The sequence below is a fragment of the Colossoma macropomum genome, unplaced genomic scaffold, assembly GCF_904425465.1.
Source record: "Colossoma macropomum unplaced genomic scaffold, Colossoma_macropomum, whole genome shotgun sequence".
NCBI classification, from domain to species: Eukaryota; Metazoa; Chordata; class Actinopteri; order Characiformes; family Serrasalmidae; genus Colossoma; species Colossoma macropomum.
Genome location: NW_023494791.1, coordinates 30,652,902 through 30,670,981, shown reverse-complemented (window position 1 = coordinate 30,670,981; position 18,080 = coordinate 30,652,902). Strand labels below are relative to the sequence as shown.

The 18,080-nt window shown below is 38.0% G+C and overlaps 1 protein-coding gene across 1 annotated transcript; it reads left to right on the top strand.

The window, feature by feature from the left end:
* The first annotated feature begins 327 nt into the window (after positions 1–327).
* htra3a (HtrA serine peptidase 3a) lies at positions 328–17,859 on the top strand. The gene is given in 10 exon segments (XM_036573497.1): positions 328–864; positions 5,196–5,209; positions 6,520–6,624; positions 7,091–7,313; positions 10,527–10,721; positions 13,339–13,466; positions 13,468–13,583; positions 15,798–15,855; positions 16,763–16,858; positions 16,992–17,859. Coding segments are annotated over 10 exon segments (1,500 nt in total). The 5' UTR covers positions 328–468; the 3' UTR covers positions 17,161–17,859.
* Positions 17,860–18,080: the final 221 nt, after the last annotated feature.

Here is an 18,080-nt window from a genome sequence, read left to right as displayed (position 1 = left end):
GTGTGGGGTCACTCAAAACAAAAGGATTTTAGTTTAAAGTCAAGATCAGTTAAAAATCAGAAATGTGTTTACAACTCTGAATCAATTCGGTGGAATGATCCATACGCTGAGAGAGAGAGAGAGAGAGAGAGAGAGAAAGAGAGAGGGAGAGAGAGAGAGAGAGGGACAGAGAGAGACTTTCCATTTGTTGTTTGTGTTTGAAAGGAAGTGAGGAAATAGTTTGTCTTGTTCTTTGTAGACAGGACGGCTGGTGTTGTACGATGATGATGATGATGATAAACTGTGTGTGATAAACTGTGTGTGTGTGTGTGTGTGTGTGTGTGTGCGTGTGTGTGTGTGTGTGGATCTGATTCAGCTTTAGCTCTGATGAATCAGCTGAAGCGTTAAAGCGCGCGCTGCTTGCTGACCCCGCCACAATCCACAGGGATGCCATTTTAGTGCGGATCTCCGGACGCATAACCGAGCATCATGCGCCTCCTCCTCTCCTTCTCCTCTTTCCTCCTCTTCCTCGTCTCCGTCGTGTCCGGAGCCGAGCCGCGAGTTCGCTGTTCCGACGTCTGCGACGTGAGCGCGTGCCCGAGCCCGAGCTGCCCGGCCGGTTACGTGCCGGACCGCTGCGGCTGCTGCCTCGTGTGCGCGCTGGGCGAGGGCGCGCCGTGCGGTGGCGCGCAGCAGCGGCGCTGCGGGGACGGGCTGGAGTGCAGCGGCTCGGGGGGGAAGAGGGTCTGTCAGTGTAAGCAGAGCTACAGAGTTTGCGGCAGCGACGGCAGGACCTACAGCAGCCCGTGCCGGCTGCGCGCGGCCAGCAGGAAGGCGCAGGACAGAGGACAGCGCGCCCTGACGCAGGCGCACAAGGGCCCGTGCGCACCGGCAAAGACAGGTAGGAAACAGAGTTATTACAGCTCTGAGCGCTTCATTCTGCTTTTAGATCTCAGTTTAGATTCAGGTAGTATTAGAGGTGCATGAACAGTTTTAGTTTTGTTTTTATTTCATGAAAAGTTACAGTTTTAGTTTAATTTGGATTTAGTTTCAGTTTTAGTTTTACTGTTTAGCATTACTGTGACAGTACACACTCAAATGGTTCTTCGCGTGGTGAAATGGTTCTTCAGGTTGATGGAGAATGTGTTATATATGGTTCTTTTGTTAAAGGTTTGACATCATAACAATAGAAGAACCCTTTTTGATGAAACATTTTCAAAAAGGTTCTAGATAGAACCATACACAACACATTCTCCATCAATCTAAAGAACCATTTCACCATGCGAAGAACCATTTAAGCATGAAATAGTTCTAAATAGAACCACTCCCTTTACTGAAGAACCATTGAAGAAGCATATTTTTAAGAGTGTAGAATAACATTAATACAGCAGTAGACTGAGGTCAGCTCCAGCTTTCTTAAAAGTCAGCCAAACACAGAAGAATCCCACTTCTGGACTATTTTTCTCAGCAGTGAACATTATTCGTTTAGCTTTGATTTAGTTTTCATGTTTGTGAAAACTGTTGTTTTGATCACAGTTACTGTTAGTGAGCACATTTGTCACTGCTAGTTTTCATTTTATTAATGCTTTAAATTAACTACACTGTAAAAAAGAAACTTTCAAAGCAACATGCACTAAGATTTTTGAGCAGATTCTGTAGTCACTCCTACTAAGGCTAATTTAACTAGCTTAGATTTGTTTGTTCATCCAATAATAGGTTGCCATAACATTTTTTAAAATGGGAAACAACTTACGTTACATTTACACCTGCTGGAAGACACCATCATCCAGAATGACTTACAGTCTCTCTGAGGTAACTAGCATAGCATTAAGGATCTTATACTCATAGTTCTGTCCCAAGCAGAGAACCGACCCTCAGTCTGTTGGTGGAGGGCAGCAGTGTTACTCACTACACCATTCCAACTGTTAGCTCAAGGCAAGAATTTATCAGGTGTGTATGACAATAAAAAACATAACCATCTGGTCATTTGCTTGCAGTTTATATAGCCTAGCACAGCGAGTAACACCTCTGCCCTTTGATTCCCTGCCCAGACACACCATGCTGTACTAATAAACATCTGTGAATCAGAGTCCTAATGCTACATAGCTTATCTCTCTGACATGATTAGAGTGGAAGCCTTTCCACATAAGAGTGTTTGCCAAATACTGTAATATATAATGTTTTTTTAATTTAGATTGATTTGCCAGTCTAACTTAGGATTAACAAACAAATTTAAATACATTAAACAAATGAACATCAGTAAGGATGACTACAAAAGCAGCTGTTGAGAAAACTCAAAAATGCTAATGGATCATGTAGCCTTAAAATTTTAGTTTCCTGAACAATTTATTACAGTTTAGAATATGCTTAGAGACAGGAGGACACAGGCAGACCACTGTTCTCATAAGAAAACCTCATATCTCTCCAACAGCAACTTTATAGGAGGCAGAAAAATACATTTGTAACTTAACATCTTTTAATGTAACTTGCAGAAACTTGAAAGTAAGCAAGTCACAGTTGTTACGCAATCGCCTGATTGCTATCATTAAAGCTGAATGCAATCATTTTTCATAGCTGCTAGCTTTTACAATTGTTTCTGTTGTAATAAACATCAGTTGGGTTGAGGCACGTTTATGTAAGTAAAAGAACACAGAACATTCATTACTGAGATGAATCATATGTCTTACAACTAAAACATTTCACCTACAAAAGTTTTAAGTGACTTGTTTCTAAGACACTTTTAAAGGGCAGCGGTGAGTAATGTTTGTTTATTTGAGCTCTAGCTGTGTCAGTCATCAGTTGGGAGCTACTAAGTATCTTCAAAAAGTAAGCAGGATAGCTAATCAGCCAATTTGGTCACTTTAGATTTGTAGTTAAATAGTTGCCAGTGAGTGGAAAGAGTCCTGAAAATCCTTGCTTAAATACGAGTAATGTTACTGTAGTGATTATTTACTTACAAGTACAAGTAAAAGTAGTAGTAAAAAGAAATTACTCAAGTAAGAGAAAATAAGTAGTTTATTGGAAAACTGTTGCTGTTTTGTCTGTGTACAGCATAAATCAGTGTCCTATACTCACATCTCAACGCCCACAGTCTGATCAGATTACTCCTTAGAAAAACTACTACTTAACTAGACTACTACTTAAAAACAAAAAAAAAATAAAAATAAAAATAACAAAAAAACAGAAATGTTGATCAATGTTAACTTAAATGTCTAGCTGACAGGCATAAACAGGTGTTTAATAAATAGCTGCCATGTTATTCCAAAATAACAAAGTAAACAAAAAATAGAAAAAGAAGGACACATGCCTGTTCAGCTAGGATTAGCCAGTTGACTAGGTACTTGTGTACTTCCTAGGGTGGAAACAGGGTTGTGAAATGCAGAGTTGGGGAGATTTGTTTGGCAGCTGGAAAAAGGTAGAGATATAGACAAAACTTACAGTGGGCTGGCCAATTGTAGCTAGTGTTTTATTATACTGAGAGGTATTAGTCCAACATGTACATTAAAAATTAATTTATTTTTTTGGTACCATTCACATATGACAAATAATTACAGTTTGATTAGCTTTTTTAATGGAATGTACTGGGGTTACTTATGTGATTTTCTTGATACACAGCATTTATTTGCTTAGAGTTAAACTTACATTCACATTAACTTTAATATTCATTTAGCAAGCTAAGAAAATCATAGGAGGATGGACAGGAGACAGGTAGGGGATGGACAAGAGGACACAGGAAGAGGTAAAGAGAGACAGGTGGAGGTACTGGAACAGGTAAACGATGGACCAAAGGACAGAGGTAGGCGTACTAGGTGACATGAGGTAGAAGTACTGGGGACAGGTAGGGGATGCACAGAAAGACACAGTTAGAGGTATGGGGGGCAGGTAGCGGATGGACTGAAGGACACAGATGGAGGTATAGGGGACAGGCAGGGGATAGACTGGGAGACATAGAAGGAGATGGGGACACAGGTAGGGTATAGACAGGGGGAAATGGGTAGGGCATTGATGTCATAGTAAATATACCTCTTTATAAGTAACTTATAGAACCTTAAGAAGGTAAAAGAATTTGTCCTGTTCTGTTCATGTAACTTTCCAAAACTTGAGGTTTGATCAGCAATTTTTTTGTATGTTTGTTTATTGCATAAAAAGTACATGTTTTCAATTTCCATCCTATTAGCATTAGACATTTATTTTGTCCTTCCTTCACACTTCCTGGAATGTACAACACTGATTCTAATTACCAGCGTCTAGGCTTCTGTTTTAAGCATACAGGATCCTCTGTAGCATTAAATTTAACCTTCATTCACACTTCTGGGAATGTTTCACAGCATATCTAATTGGCATCAATGCAATCTATCAAGGATAGTGTCTTGTTATTTAGTTGCAGCTCATGGGTGGCCTTTGATATCTTGTAAACAACAATGTTGACCTGACACTTCTCAAACATAAAATCTATTGGAAAGACATTTAACAATAAACATACACCAGACGTTTAGCAATGCTTGCCAAAGATTCAGATGAGAGGAGGTCCTAAGCGCTCTAGCCTCAAGGGAAGAAAGAGAGGGGAACTAAGGACAGGATGTGCTAATTTCTTTGCGATTGAAATCAGTATAGATAGATTTACTTTGATCTTGCTCATTTGACCATCAGGCTACACTAAAGTGTAACTTGGTCCTGGTGTTGCACAGCCTAGTTTAGTTTATCAGACATGGGAGAATTGAGAAGGCTCAGACTTCTCAGTTATGCATGTGCAGTGATTAAGTAAAGTGAAACAAAGATATGAAATCTGATTACACAGAGTCTGATTTGCACCATGTGTTCTCATCATGTGTTATGGTTACCTCCATGCTAAGATTGAACTTTGTGTTAAAATCTCATATAAACCTAGTTTCCTCACACCAGTCGCCATACATGTATTGTTTCTCAAGCTATACAAGAGCAAGAACTGATGAAAACATATCTATATAGAACAGACTGCTGGCCTTATCTCTCAAAGGTAGTCAGTGTATGAGTAGATATAACCCTTTGGGGAAGCATGTCTACAGCCCTCCAGCACAACAGGACAAGATTAACTGATAAACTGTAGTAATTCACAGTAGGGTATTTCTGGGCCATTTTAGGGGGATTTACCTAGCAGGTCATTAGCAGGGCACTAGCAGGGCACTATGACCTGCTGCTGCTCTAATCCAGCTACTCACTTGGCAAAGTGAAAAAAGAGATTAAAACATAAGTCAACAACTGCTCAAGTTGTGAAAGGATGTTGGTTAAAAACTTGCTGAGATAAACATTTATTCAAAATATCTATAGTGACACCCTTGATTCACAGAACCAAGAGTTACCTAAAGGCATGGACAGTGGATAATTTGCATTGGATTAAGCAGTTTACTTGTCATTACAACCTTCAGTTCCAAAAAAATTGGGACAGTATGTGAAATGCTAGAGAGCAGTGATTAGTAAAATCTGTTTTATTCTGTATTAAATTGAACATGGTACAAAAAACATTTTTCCAAATTGGATGCAAAAGAACAAGAACATGTTTATCACTATTTTACATCACATTTCCATTTAACAATACTTAATAGTTGTTTCAGGACTGAAGATGCCAATTGATCCTGCTTTGTTTTTTTGCTATTCTTCTATCATACAGTTTCTCAATTAAACTAACAACAAATTAAAAAAGAAAAAAGAAAAGGAAAAGGGTTAGGCTTTGGGGCAGCCCCCTCCTAATCGAAATGCTCTATGAATGATGATTTATTGTATATTTAGCCTGTTACTATCTCAATTAATGCCTTGGGTTTAAATAGATCTTAACAAAGTCCTTGTAAAAATCTAAGGTCTAAATACTTAATTGTTGTTTTAAGTATTTTTTTACTGTGGGACTGCAGTTTGGACTAATTTGGTAGAATGGTCCATATATTGTTCAGTGTCAATAATGTATTAACAGACATGCACAGTTTTAAAAGGGTGGCCAGGATCTTCCCTGAAATCTGATTGGCCACCCCAGATGCCACCCAAAACCTCTGCCACATCATTGGCTTCCATGTTGCTGTGGAGTGGGCATTTGTGCCTTTAAGAGGAAAGGTGGAGCAACTCTCTTCGCAATAAAGTGGTGAAAGTGGTGAACCTTGACAAATAAAAGTCTAGGCCTTTCCTGGATTCTCCTTTTATACCCAAGCATGATTGCATCACCTGTTTCACATTTTTTTTTACAGTAAAAAAAAATGTGAAACAAAATCTTAACTAAAGCCGAGGAACACCTTTTTACAATGTTCCTCGGCTTAAATGAAAAAAACAAAATTAAGATTTTGCAGGGATAAAGTTCATAATGAGCGTATAGTTCCAAAAACAATGGAGTTGATAAGGTATAACATGAAATACCCTTACTGTTTTTGATTAAATACAAGTGAAAGTAGATTTACAAATCACTGCTTTCTGTTTTTCATTGCATTTCTCACACTATCCTAGCAATATGATAAGTAGACCTACCAGCAGTCTCATCCTGATTAGTGTGTCATTAACATAAGTATTTCTTTCTGCTAGTATAGGTTCCACACACCCCAACAGCCCCAGGTACAAGTTTAACTTTATTGCTGATGTTGTGGAAAAGATCGCCCCTGCTGTGGTCCATATTGAGCTCTTTGTCAGGTAAGCATGACCTCTGTGGACAATGTTTTTGTTGATGATGTTAGGCTAAATATTGCTTCTTATTAGATCTTGGCAGTCTTGGTGGTTGAGCAAAGCTACAAATATTTTGTCTCTTGTTATTTAAAACAATTCTTCCCATGTGAAAAAACACACAAGTATGAGGAACACATGCAGACTGTTGTGATGCCACTGCCTTTGTCCAGTTTATATTCTGTTTACTTAACATGATGACTGTTGCTTAGGCAAACTTTACACAACAAACTAAGGCATCATCTAAACACTACATTGTTTTGAATGGTTAGCTGTGATGGAGTCTGAAGAGGAAGGCAGTGTAAAACGTCAAACAGTGCATGTTCTCATGCAATTTGGTGTATTTTGAAGCAGCCATCTAAATTTACTTATATGTATACATTGCTAATGTAATTTATGAACATACTGATGCATTTTCTTAATTGTTTGTGTGTAGCCATCCTCTGTTTGGACGCCATGTGCCATTGTCCAGCGGTTCAGGCTTTATCATGACAGAATCTGGTCTGATCGTGACCAATGCTCATGTGGTGACCAGCAGTGCTACAGTAACAGGCCATCAGCAGCTACGTGTGCAGCTCCACAATGGCCAAACATATGAGGCCTCCATCAGAGACATCGACAAGAAATCTGACATTGCTACAATCAAAGTCAACCCAAAGGTGAGAGGAACAGGATTCACATTACAAAATGTGTACATCTACAGCAACACACTACAGAAACAAGTACTCAAACAATTTTCATGTTTCATCATTATGTATATATATTCAATGCATATACCTAGTTAATTTTATACATATGATGTCTTTTGACTTTGTACTTCATTATTTGTGCTACGAAATGTCACGTAACAAGTAGCAATCAAAGTGAAGGAGCTTCCTACGTTTCTCAGGGACAATATTCAAATGGAAAAATCTACAGATCCATAGCAAAGACCTTTAATACCCTTGTTAGTACAGTTTCTTCTATTTTGTGTACAAGTGGAAAGCTCATGGAACCACAGCTAATGGTCCATAGACAGGTGCAACATGCAAGATTTCACTACATTTCACTTCACTTCAGCAGAAACAACAGTTACACAGAGAAAAAATAAGCCACAAACAGCACTGTAATCATTCCCCCAGACCAAAACTATACTCTGATCAGACAAAATAAATGTAGAATGCTGGCAATAATTCAGGTCATCGTGTTCAAAGAAAGAATGGCTGCACATATGATCCAAGAAACACCATTTCCACAGTGAAGCATGCAGGTGGGAGTATCATGATATGTGACTTCTTCTCTGCAAATGGCACTAGATCACTACGCATCATCAAAGGAAATAGGAATGGAACTGGGACATATCAGAGGAGATCTTAATTTAATTTGCCAAGAAACTGAATCCGGGGAGAAAATAAGCCAAAATAACCGAAGACTTGTTCCAAAAAGAGAAAGTGAAAAAATGGCCTAGACAATCTCCTGACTTGAATAACATTGAATATTTATGTAATATTTATTTATTTTTGAAATTGGGAGTCCCCCTTAATGTTGAGGAATCAAAGATGGTTTGAATCAAGAATCGATTAGGGTTGGGAACCACTGAAACAGTAGACCCTTGGTCACCAACCTTTTTCTTGGAGATCTACCTTCCTGCAAGTTTTACCTCCGACTCAAATCTAACGCACCTTGTTCAACTAATCAAGAACTTCTGAACCCAATAATTAGATACATCAGGTGAGGTGATTATGGTTGGAGCTAAACTCTTCAGGCAGATCTCTGCAGGCAGATCTCCAGGAGTAGAATTGGAACAGACTTATTTTTATTATTTATACTGTTTTTACTTATGTAAAGCACTTTGAATTGCCTTTGTCTATGAAACACGCATTATAAGTAAACTTGCCTTGCTAATACTAAACCCGCTCAGTTGGACTCTAGATCATCTGAAGATCATGAGAAGTTCAAGCAGACTTTGTTCATTCAAACAGATTCAAACAGATTATTTGGCATATTCAATTTGAGCAGAAAGATTTTCTGCACTCTGAATGACAAAAAGCAACATGATTTTTGTCCAGTCAAATTCAAGCCACATTGTGTTTGATTCATGTGACTTGGTTTGACCGAACAGTTTGGATTTCCTGACATCAGAATCGGCAACAAGAACTTGCTTTTGCCTGCCCTGTCATAGTCAGCATACGCTTGCCTGCCCTGTTACTATAACAACTGATGTAGATACACGAGCAATTGTGACTACAAATCAGATTTGGTCACTTGGTAACTTGCAACGTGGAAACTCTCTCTAAACCTAAATTTAGGAAACAAACTTGATCTGCTGTCTATGTGAACAAAGCCTCAAGGAATGTAAGGCTGCTGTCAGAAATGTGCATGTCATCTCTTCCTAACAAGGACATACTTTTTGATGCTGTGGACTTTCCTGGCAATCATTACTCTGTTTCCTTCAAGGCATTTAGAGTCTTTAATGAGATTTCCACAGAGGCTGTCAGTAAATCCCAGTGGACTATATGCTACTCCGCCATTGTCAGCACTGCTGATTACAAGTCTGGCCTTTACAGCACTGGAGGCGGTGTGAGCTGAACTTATCTCTCATAGTCGACGAGCTAGTATATATCCCACTCCCTGCTGTGTCTAGTCCACTTGGACGCGCTAATGACTGCCTGCTGTCTCTTCTCGTGTTGACCTACATACGCTGCTTGTATGGGAGCTCAGGAGATGTGGTGTAAGACTTTGGAATGAGGGATTTTATTTTCCTGTTCCGTATGGAACTCATTATGTGGGTGCATAAACACTTGAGAGCAACTGGTCTGGTCAGGTCCTTGTCTAAGAGCTGGGACAGAGCTGAGTGTTTGGTTTAGATTATCAGAGATGCAACAGAGCATGATCCTGTGGAAGTGGACGAGAAAAAGCAGTGAGACTCTCACTTAGGAGTGAGACCTCACAGATTTCAACCCCTGTTTCTCTTCATGTCCCTCTGTTGCCATCTTACTTCTCTAGTTCGAGTTCTTGTTGATTTGATTTCTCATTTTAAATCTTTTAATTACAAAGCAAAAAAAGATATTTCTGTCTTTTAAAAAGATATGTTCTGCCTTTTATCATTAAGGCTGTAACACTCAGTGCGATGTAAATATTTTGCAGTGCTTTTATGCTGAGAAAAAAATCAGAGGCAGAATGTCTTCATGTGACAAAAGATCCTTTGCATCTTGGTTGTTGCCAAGCCAACACTAGAGACAACTGGGATTGGTTACGTTCATGTTGGCTGTGAAAAAATTGGCCCAGGAGGCAAAAAATATAATGATGCATTTTCATTTTTCAAAAAAGTTTATTATTATTATTTCATGAATAAATCATGCATGGTGTGTAAAGGCCTTTTATCTAATGAAACAAATCAATACTAAATGTTTTCATTTTCAAGTTTCAGACACAAGCACAATGAATTCAACAATAAAGACAGCATGGTGCTTCTTTTTCACAGTCCTAGAAAACACAGTAGCACACAAAAAGCTTAAATTTCACATGTTGATCCATTTTACTATGGCCAACGGAACATGCATTTGTCTCAACTGCTCTGAGGACAAATTTGAATGAAGTTAAAGAGGACAAAGTCAAAGTATCTGACTGTACTGTCAGTGACACCTAGGATAGGACATACATAACTCTTATTATGTACACCCTTATTGTTTAGTTATTAGTCTAGACTTTTGGTTCAGTAACTACTATGACACTAACCCTCAGGTCTTCAGAGTGAAGTTAATCATTTCATTGTTTATTTCTATTTATTTATTCTATTTATTTATTCTATTTATTTCTATAGACACACTGTTTTCATGTTCGCCCAGTTTGCCCCTGTTAGTAACACCCTCTCTGTCTCTTTTGTCTGTCAGAAAAAACTGCCAGTGCTGCCTATGGGTCGCTCTGCTGACCTTCGTCCAGGCGAGTTTGTGGTGGCCATCGGCAGCCCGTTTGCTCTGCAGAACACAGTGACCACAGGCATCGTTAGCACAGCGCAGAGAGATGGGAAAGAACTTGGCATCCAAGACTCAGACATGGACTACATCCAGACTGACGCCATCATTAATGTGAGACTCCAAACATGACAGTCTCGTCTGCCCCAGTTCACCTCAGCAATATCTTCTTTTAATTATTAGCCACATAAAAAAATCAAGCATGCTATTATTTTTTTCAGGTTTACTTACAGTTTGTTTAATAATACAATATATTATAATATAATATAATAAACGTATCATATAATTTCAATAATAATAACAATAATTATAATAATAATAATAGTAGTAATAATAATAATAATAATAATACAAAATATACCTATATACAGTTGTATGCAAAATTTTAAACACCCCCTGTTGATTTTCTAAGTGAAAAAAATGAACAAATCCTCCACATGGAACAAACTTTAATATGAAAAGTTTATGCTAATTTTACAGCACAATATCTAAGTATTTGCTAAGTTTAACATATTATATTTAAAAATTTAAAACATATTCAGTTCAGCCAATGAACAGCAACTCTGCAGAAGTGTGTGATCTGTAGAGGATGTTTTAACTTATTTTACCTCAGAAAATTAACAAAACATGTAATTTAACCAGGGTTCCCTTTGCATACGACTGTGAAAAAAACTAAAAAAAAACAAAGAAACAATGAAACAGCCTCAGTGCACCTTGGTATACTTCCTACAAGTCTGTTAAACTGGACTGTAGAGACGGAACACAGCACATCCAGAAGTTTCCTTCATTTGGTGTTGTGATGATCTGATGATGTCCTGTATTGATGTTTCCAATCACTCTTCTGTTTTCCCTTATATATCACTAATGTACGAGCTTTATGCTCATTGAATGTGCACTTTCTAAGCCTGTTTAGTGACTGCTTCTCTAGATTTAAACGCAGATGTCATCGATATTATTGAAACAATTTCATTTGACATTTACTAGTGGTGGGTCGATTCTCAGATGCATCGCGATGCGGACGTGGACGATTCTGAATCAATTCACAAATGTCAAAAATCGATTTCCTAAATATTTAATTTATAAAGTAATGTTGACAGAATGCAAAAGCGGAACTTGGAAGTCCGGAAGTGCAGCTCCCAGATGCTCTGTGACGGCACATAACAAAAACACAACCGGATGAGCGAGAAATTCGACCGGCTCCCTCTGCATTAAAAGCTAGGTTTTGTCAGGAATCGACAATCCTAATGTTAAGAAGAGCCATTTTGTCCTTTCAACAAAAATCAGACCACTTTGGGATCCACAATAATGTCCAATATGTCTCAGTATGTGCTGATGTCCTAGTATAGGCTAAAAATCTAAACGAAAACACGGACTTACTCTACTCTGTTTTAAGCTTCAATTATAGCCGCTTTCCTCCCATCTCCGCCAGAAAACTTTTCCTCAAAAGTTGAATAGTTTCTTGTAAAATGTCTCTCAACGGTCGACTGTTTTGCGAGGCAGAAGTTGCTTCTCATTCCCCAGCTTCTTGTTCGAATTTTCCCATTCCATCTTAAATTCTGCCTGAGGCGCCAGAATGTAAATGCGGCACTATTTAAGGTGGAACGGGACAATTCTAATGAGAAGCTGACTTCATCTTTGCAACTTTTGACCAGGAAACCAACCGCGGTGCTTATAAATGCGAATAAGTCCATTCGTCTCCAAATGTTCATCTTAAATGTTTCTCTTTGCCTTTTCGTTACCTACCAGCCAGGCGATACTGTCTGTATTGCTATGTGACCTGCAGCCTGCATGTTGCTATGTTGCACACTTTGGAGCTGAGATACATCATCCCGTCTTGAAGATATTTTACTGACACAGTAATCCCCCCCGCCACTCTCCACAACGAGACCAAAACTGAAGTAATAGAATCACTGAAGAAAACGGGTAGGACAGCTGTAACGTGCTGCGTGGACATCCATTGCCACAGGATCTTATATCACCGTAACAGCGCATTTTATCATAGATGAGTGGCAGCCAGTGTTTCATGTGCTCCAAGCAAAAGCAGTGAATGAGAGCCCTCCAGTTCACTTGCCAGATCACTTCCATTTGTTTTATTCATAAAAGATATTGGAAGTAAATACATTATGGATCATTACAAATACTTACAAGTCCTCACACAGTGAGAAAATAGAAATCCTGTATAGAAAAAAAAGATGCATCAAGATGCATCAATAATCATTTTATAATCGCATTGCGGCCCTCTGAATTGTAATCGAATTGAATGTGATCTCTTGAATCTTTTGAAGTTATGCACTACAGTGTATGGAATACCTAAAATCCTTGCAATCCTTGACTGAATGTTACTCTTAAACTGGTGGATTTTTGTATCCTTGCTCATAAAGGACTTGGCCTTTCCTAGGTGCTCCTTTTATGTCCAAGCATAATTGCACCACCTGTTGTTTGAACAGATGTTTAAAGTCTTACATTGCCCTCGTCCCAACTTTTTTGGAACATGTTGCAGGCATCAATTTTCGAAAGAGTGTAGATTTACAAAAACACAATGAAGTTAATAAGGTAAAACATTAAATTTCTTGTCTTTTTACTGTTTATTTTTGTTCAAAAACAAGTTAAAGTAGATTTGCAAATTATTGCTTTCTGTTTTATTTGCTCATTTTTATAAGAAAATCTGTATTAACTCTTGTCCTCTCTTTCTCCTCTTCTCTTTCTGTTCTCCACTGCTACTACTGAGTAGTATGGAAACTCAGGTGGTCCACTTGTTAACCTTGTGAGTAGCTGTCAAATATCAGTTTGCTTGTTCTTAGATTTACCTTTCAAATATCGCATCACAATTATATTGCCTGATGTCTTACCCTGTCTTGACTCAGGATGGCGAAGTGATCGGGATAAATACACTGAAGGTGACAGCTGGGATTTCCTTTGCTATTCCGTCAGACCGTATTAATCGATTTCTAGATGAGTCTCATGACAAGCACAAAGGTAAGAAGCTTGGCATGACATAAACTGCTGTAAAGTGTGGGTTTCTGCACTAACTCCATGAAATCACCATGAAATGATGCAACATTGAGACAGTGAGGAAAGCAGTGTGATAAAAGTGTATTAATCATGGACATCCGTAAGGAAGAGTTGTTGACATGTATGTCATTTACTTTGGTTTCAGTTAAACACAGACTAGTCAGGACGCACTACATGCAGTCTCACCCTGTGGTATCTGACTCAGGTGAGACAGCTCTCACTGTGCTGTATATATTTTATTTTTGTTTTATTTAACTACTACTTAACTCTGTTATGATACACTATTCTATTTTTTATTCCACCAACAACTGCCTCGAGACCAAATTAATTCTTCTTAGAAAATGTAAAAACCTAAAACTAAGAAACAACATTTCATGTACTATTAACCCCTAAAAAGTCAGGGCCTGCCGGTAGGCCCAAAGTTTTGGTACACACTTCTATAACCTAAGAACAGCTCAACCAGTTTGTACTGAAGTTTGTAATGTAATAATGAGATTTTACTAGAATAAACACAGTTATTAATTGAATTACACACATATAAAAAACAAATATATTCCTATGTAAACAGGGTATTTATAAAGCAATTTTGAGAATTCCAGGGAAGGGAGACACTATGATGTCCAGGGCAGGACGACACTGGTGTAACAGATGACTCCACATGGCAACAATGAATCAAATGATTTGAATAGAGCGATACTGTGTATGGATAATTCTTTTTCTATTCTACCAAATTAGCTCAGACTGCAGTCCTACAGTTAAAAATAAATAAATAAATAAATAAATAAATACATAAATAAATAAATAATTAAAAAACAAGCATTCAGACCTTAGATATTTACAAGGATTATGTTACGATCTAATTAAGCCCAAGGCATTAGAAGAGATAGTACTAAGATAAATAAATACAAAATCATCATATATAGTGTACTTTCTATTGAGAGGTGGCTGTCCCAAACCCTAAACCCTGTCCTCACCCCTAAATTTCAACTTAGGGCTTCAAAATAATATTTACATTTACATTTTTTAGGATCTTTTTGATCTATTTTAACGCAGAGGTTTTGATTTACCATGAGTTTAAATTTTAAATAGAAAAACTTTTTAAAAATCCAATTAAGCGAACATAACATTATGATTTTGCATCTGTACAACTTTTCAAAGCTGTTTTTGATGGTCACATACTGGCTTGCGGTTTTATGTTATGCTCAAAATTAGTTCAAATTTCACTATCGAAACAGTCACTATGGAAACATTTGGTAAAGTGTTAGCGTTATGATATTAAGAAAATGGAATGTTTAATAATTAATTTAATCAAAATAAAAATAAAGTCATAAAGTCTAAAATGGTTTTGGGGTTTTAAACTGTGACTCTGAGGTAAATCCATGTCTGAGCTCAAAACATTTTAAATATGTATGAAAATGAAAGTATGGTAATGATAATTAGCACCATGAAGAATCAGTAAACACAGAGCGGTAGAGCAAGTCACATAATTCACAGTGTTACAACTAAGCCTCCTAAATTAAAGACTGAGAGAAGTCGATATCCCACATATACATACAAACCGGGCTGAGTGGTAGGGGTAGAGGGTTTGCCCCTACTCTCCCCTATTAGTTTACCTGGGACTCAACTGGTTTCTATACTAAGAAGAACAATAGACACTTCAAGAATAAACTTTCAATGAACATTTTCTATCATGAGGACCCACTACCCTACACAATTTCAACTCTGCTCTGATTTATCACACCTGATCCAGCTGTTCAACTAATTATCAAGCCCTTCATTTGCTCAGATGGGTTAAGGCAGGGAATAGATGAATCTGAGACAAACCAACATCAATGCAATTATAAGAGAGCTGAACAACCCTTCACATACAGTGGTTACCACTGTTATTGACTGTTATCTGGGCTATCTGTTGTATTTCATGACACTTCTTTGGGATAACATTGAGGGCTGCTCTACCAGCTGCTAATCAAATGTACTCATGTTAGCTGTGCATGTCATCATCTCTACTACTCCTGCCATCTTTATATCATATTGATGAATTGCACTGAACTCACCTACATTTTCCATTAGATCTTCTGAAAATAAGCATGATCTCCACATTTTGAGCTATTATTATCTTCTGTGTTTGTTTTATTATTGACATTATTACTCAAGACAATTAATTATCCTTTTTTCCAGATGTTACATCCTCAAAGAAAAGGTTCATTGGCATTAGAATGATGACCCTCACTGAGGAGTAAGTCATATATTCTCTCACTTAACTTACTGGATACTTTCAGTGTCAGGTTGATAAAATAAACATAACATTATGTAACATTAAAACCAGCTCCTTATTTCTACACTCATTGTCCATTTTATCAGCTCCACTTACCATACAGGTACAATTACAGACTGTAGTCCTTCTGTTTCTCAGCATCAGTTTTAGTTTAGTTAGCCTCCTTTCACTCAGCTCTTAAATAGTCCGGACCTCCACAGGACCACCACAGAGCAGGTATTATTTGGTTGGTGGACTATTCTTACTTGAGCAGAACTGCTGTGTCTGATCCACTCGTACCAGTGCAGCACACACTAACATGCCACCACCACACCAGTGTCACTGCAGTGCTGAGAATGATCTACCACCCAAATAGTACCTGTCTTTCGCTGTCTAAAAAGATGGTGGAAATGTGTAATTGTACACAATATGCAGCAGAACACTTTGTAATGTCGGTTGTGCTTCGAATCTGCTCCCCAAGCGGATGAGTCCGATGAATGTGTGTTGAAAAAATATTCAAAGTGAACTCAGTCAAGACATCTGTGAGGAAGTCAGTGAATGATCTACTATAGCCAGCATATCTTGATGATTTTACTGAGACCTAAAGCTGGACATACTTTTTGAGTCTGTATGTGACGTTAATACATAAAGAAGTATGACGTGGTCCCAAATCTGATTTGACACCTCTAACATTTACATAACTATTTCAGGCTTTACAGGTTGACTCACAGCTGTGCACACACAGTATTTTAGCAAGTTTTTTTCCCTCCTGACTCAGTGATGCTACTTCTTTCAATAAAAAAAAAAAAATAATAAAATTTTCCTATTACTGATATGTGGGGGAATTCTCTGCACTGTTTTTTTTCCCTTCTGTTTCTTTTTTCTTTAGCCTGGTTGAAGAGCTAAAGCAGCACAATCCAGATTTCCCAGATGTCAGCAGTGGAATTGTGGTTTATGACGTCATTCCTGATTCCCCAGCGCAAAAGTGTGTCCTTTAGTCAAACAACAGCTGTTTGATACATCATTAAAATAGATATATTTTTAAATGCTGGTGACGTATGCTGTGGGAAAAACTTGGTCATATTTTTTTTCTTTTTTTTCTTTGTTGTTTTGACCAGGGGCGGGCTCCAAACAGGTGATATCATCGTAAAGCTGAATGGCCGTCCATTGTTCAGCACAGATGATTTACAGTTTGCACTTCAGGAGGACACACCTCTTCTTCTGGAAGTTCATCGCGGCGATGATGATCTACTGTTTAACATTGAACCACACATCATCATGCAGTGATTGAGGTGGGCCCTGTCTGGGGACTAAGATGGGCTTAGACAATGAGGATGTGAAGGAATGCTGAAGGAACTTAACTGAGACCAAAGGACTGAGTTTCTACAGCCAGCACTATTCAATGTTGAATACCAGGAAGTGCAATAAAGGTGCACCACCAACCAAGGGACAGACAAAACCAGCAGTTTGTAAATGATGACTACTAAAGTACTGCATTATTTTCCTAGTGTTTCTAAATGCAACTGAATCCTCAGAATGCCAATCACAGTGGTGCTGCTCTTGGAGACATCTGAATATGATGGAGTCATACAGTCAGTCACTGGAGCCAATTGTCTGTGTTTGTATCCTTGCCCCTCACTTTAAACAACCTGCATGAGATATTCATCAAAATTACTGAATGAATATGCTACGTATTTTTAATTGACCTGATTCTGGAACGCTGTGATAAGTTCTTGGCACATGCGGCAGAATTGTAGTCCATGCACCCTGATGCAAGCAGGTCTTTGCATATGCTATAGCTTTTCTGCTCATGTTTTTTATCGATGTGCTTACACTTTATAGAAACTGATAGAAAAAAAATATTCAGTATTCATATTGAATGAGTAAAAGACTAATTGAATGTCAAAAGACAAATGTACACAAAACTACACAACCAACGATATCAGTTCATCAGAATGAAGTGCTACTGTTTAGGGCCAAACTTTTTTGTTGTTACGAAATATTAATTAACTTGAAAAGTGCAGTACTGTATGTTCCTATGTTTTTTGTAATAAACATAACTCTACATCTCCCTGCAAACACTGTAAACTCTGCAGTTTCTTTCAAAGCCACTTTATTGGATTCAGATCAACTGTTACAGGTGTCCACTGGCAATTCTATGATTTTTTTTGTAGGTGGGCCGTAATGGGGCGGTTCCTGTTCAAAGG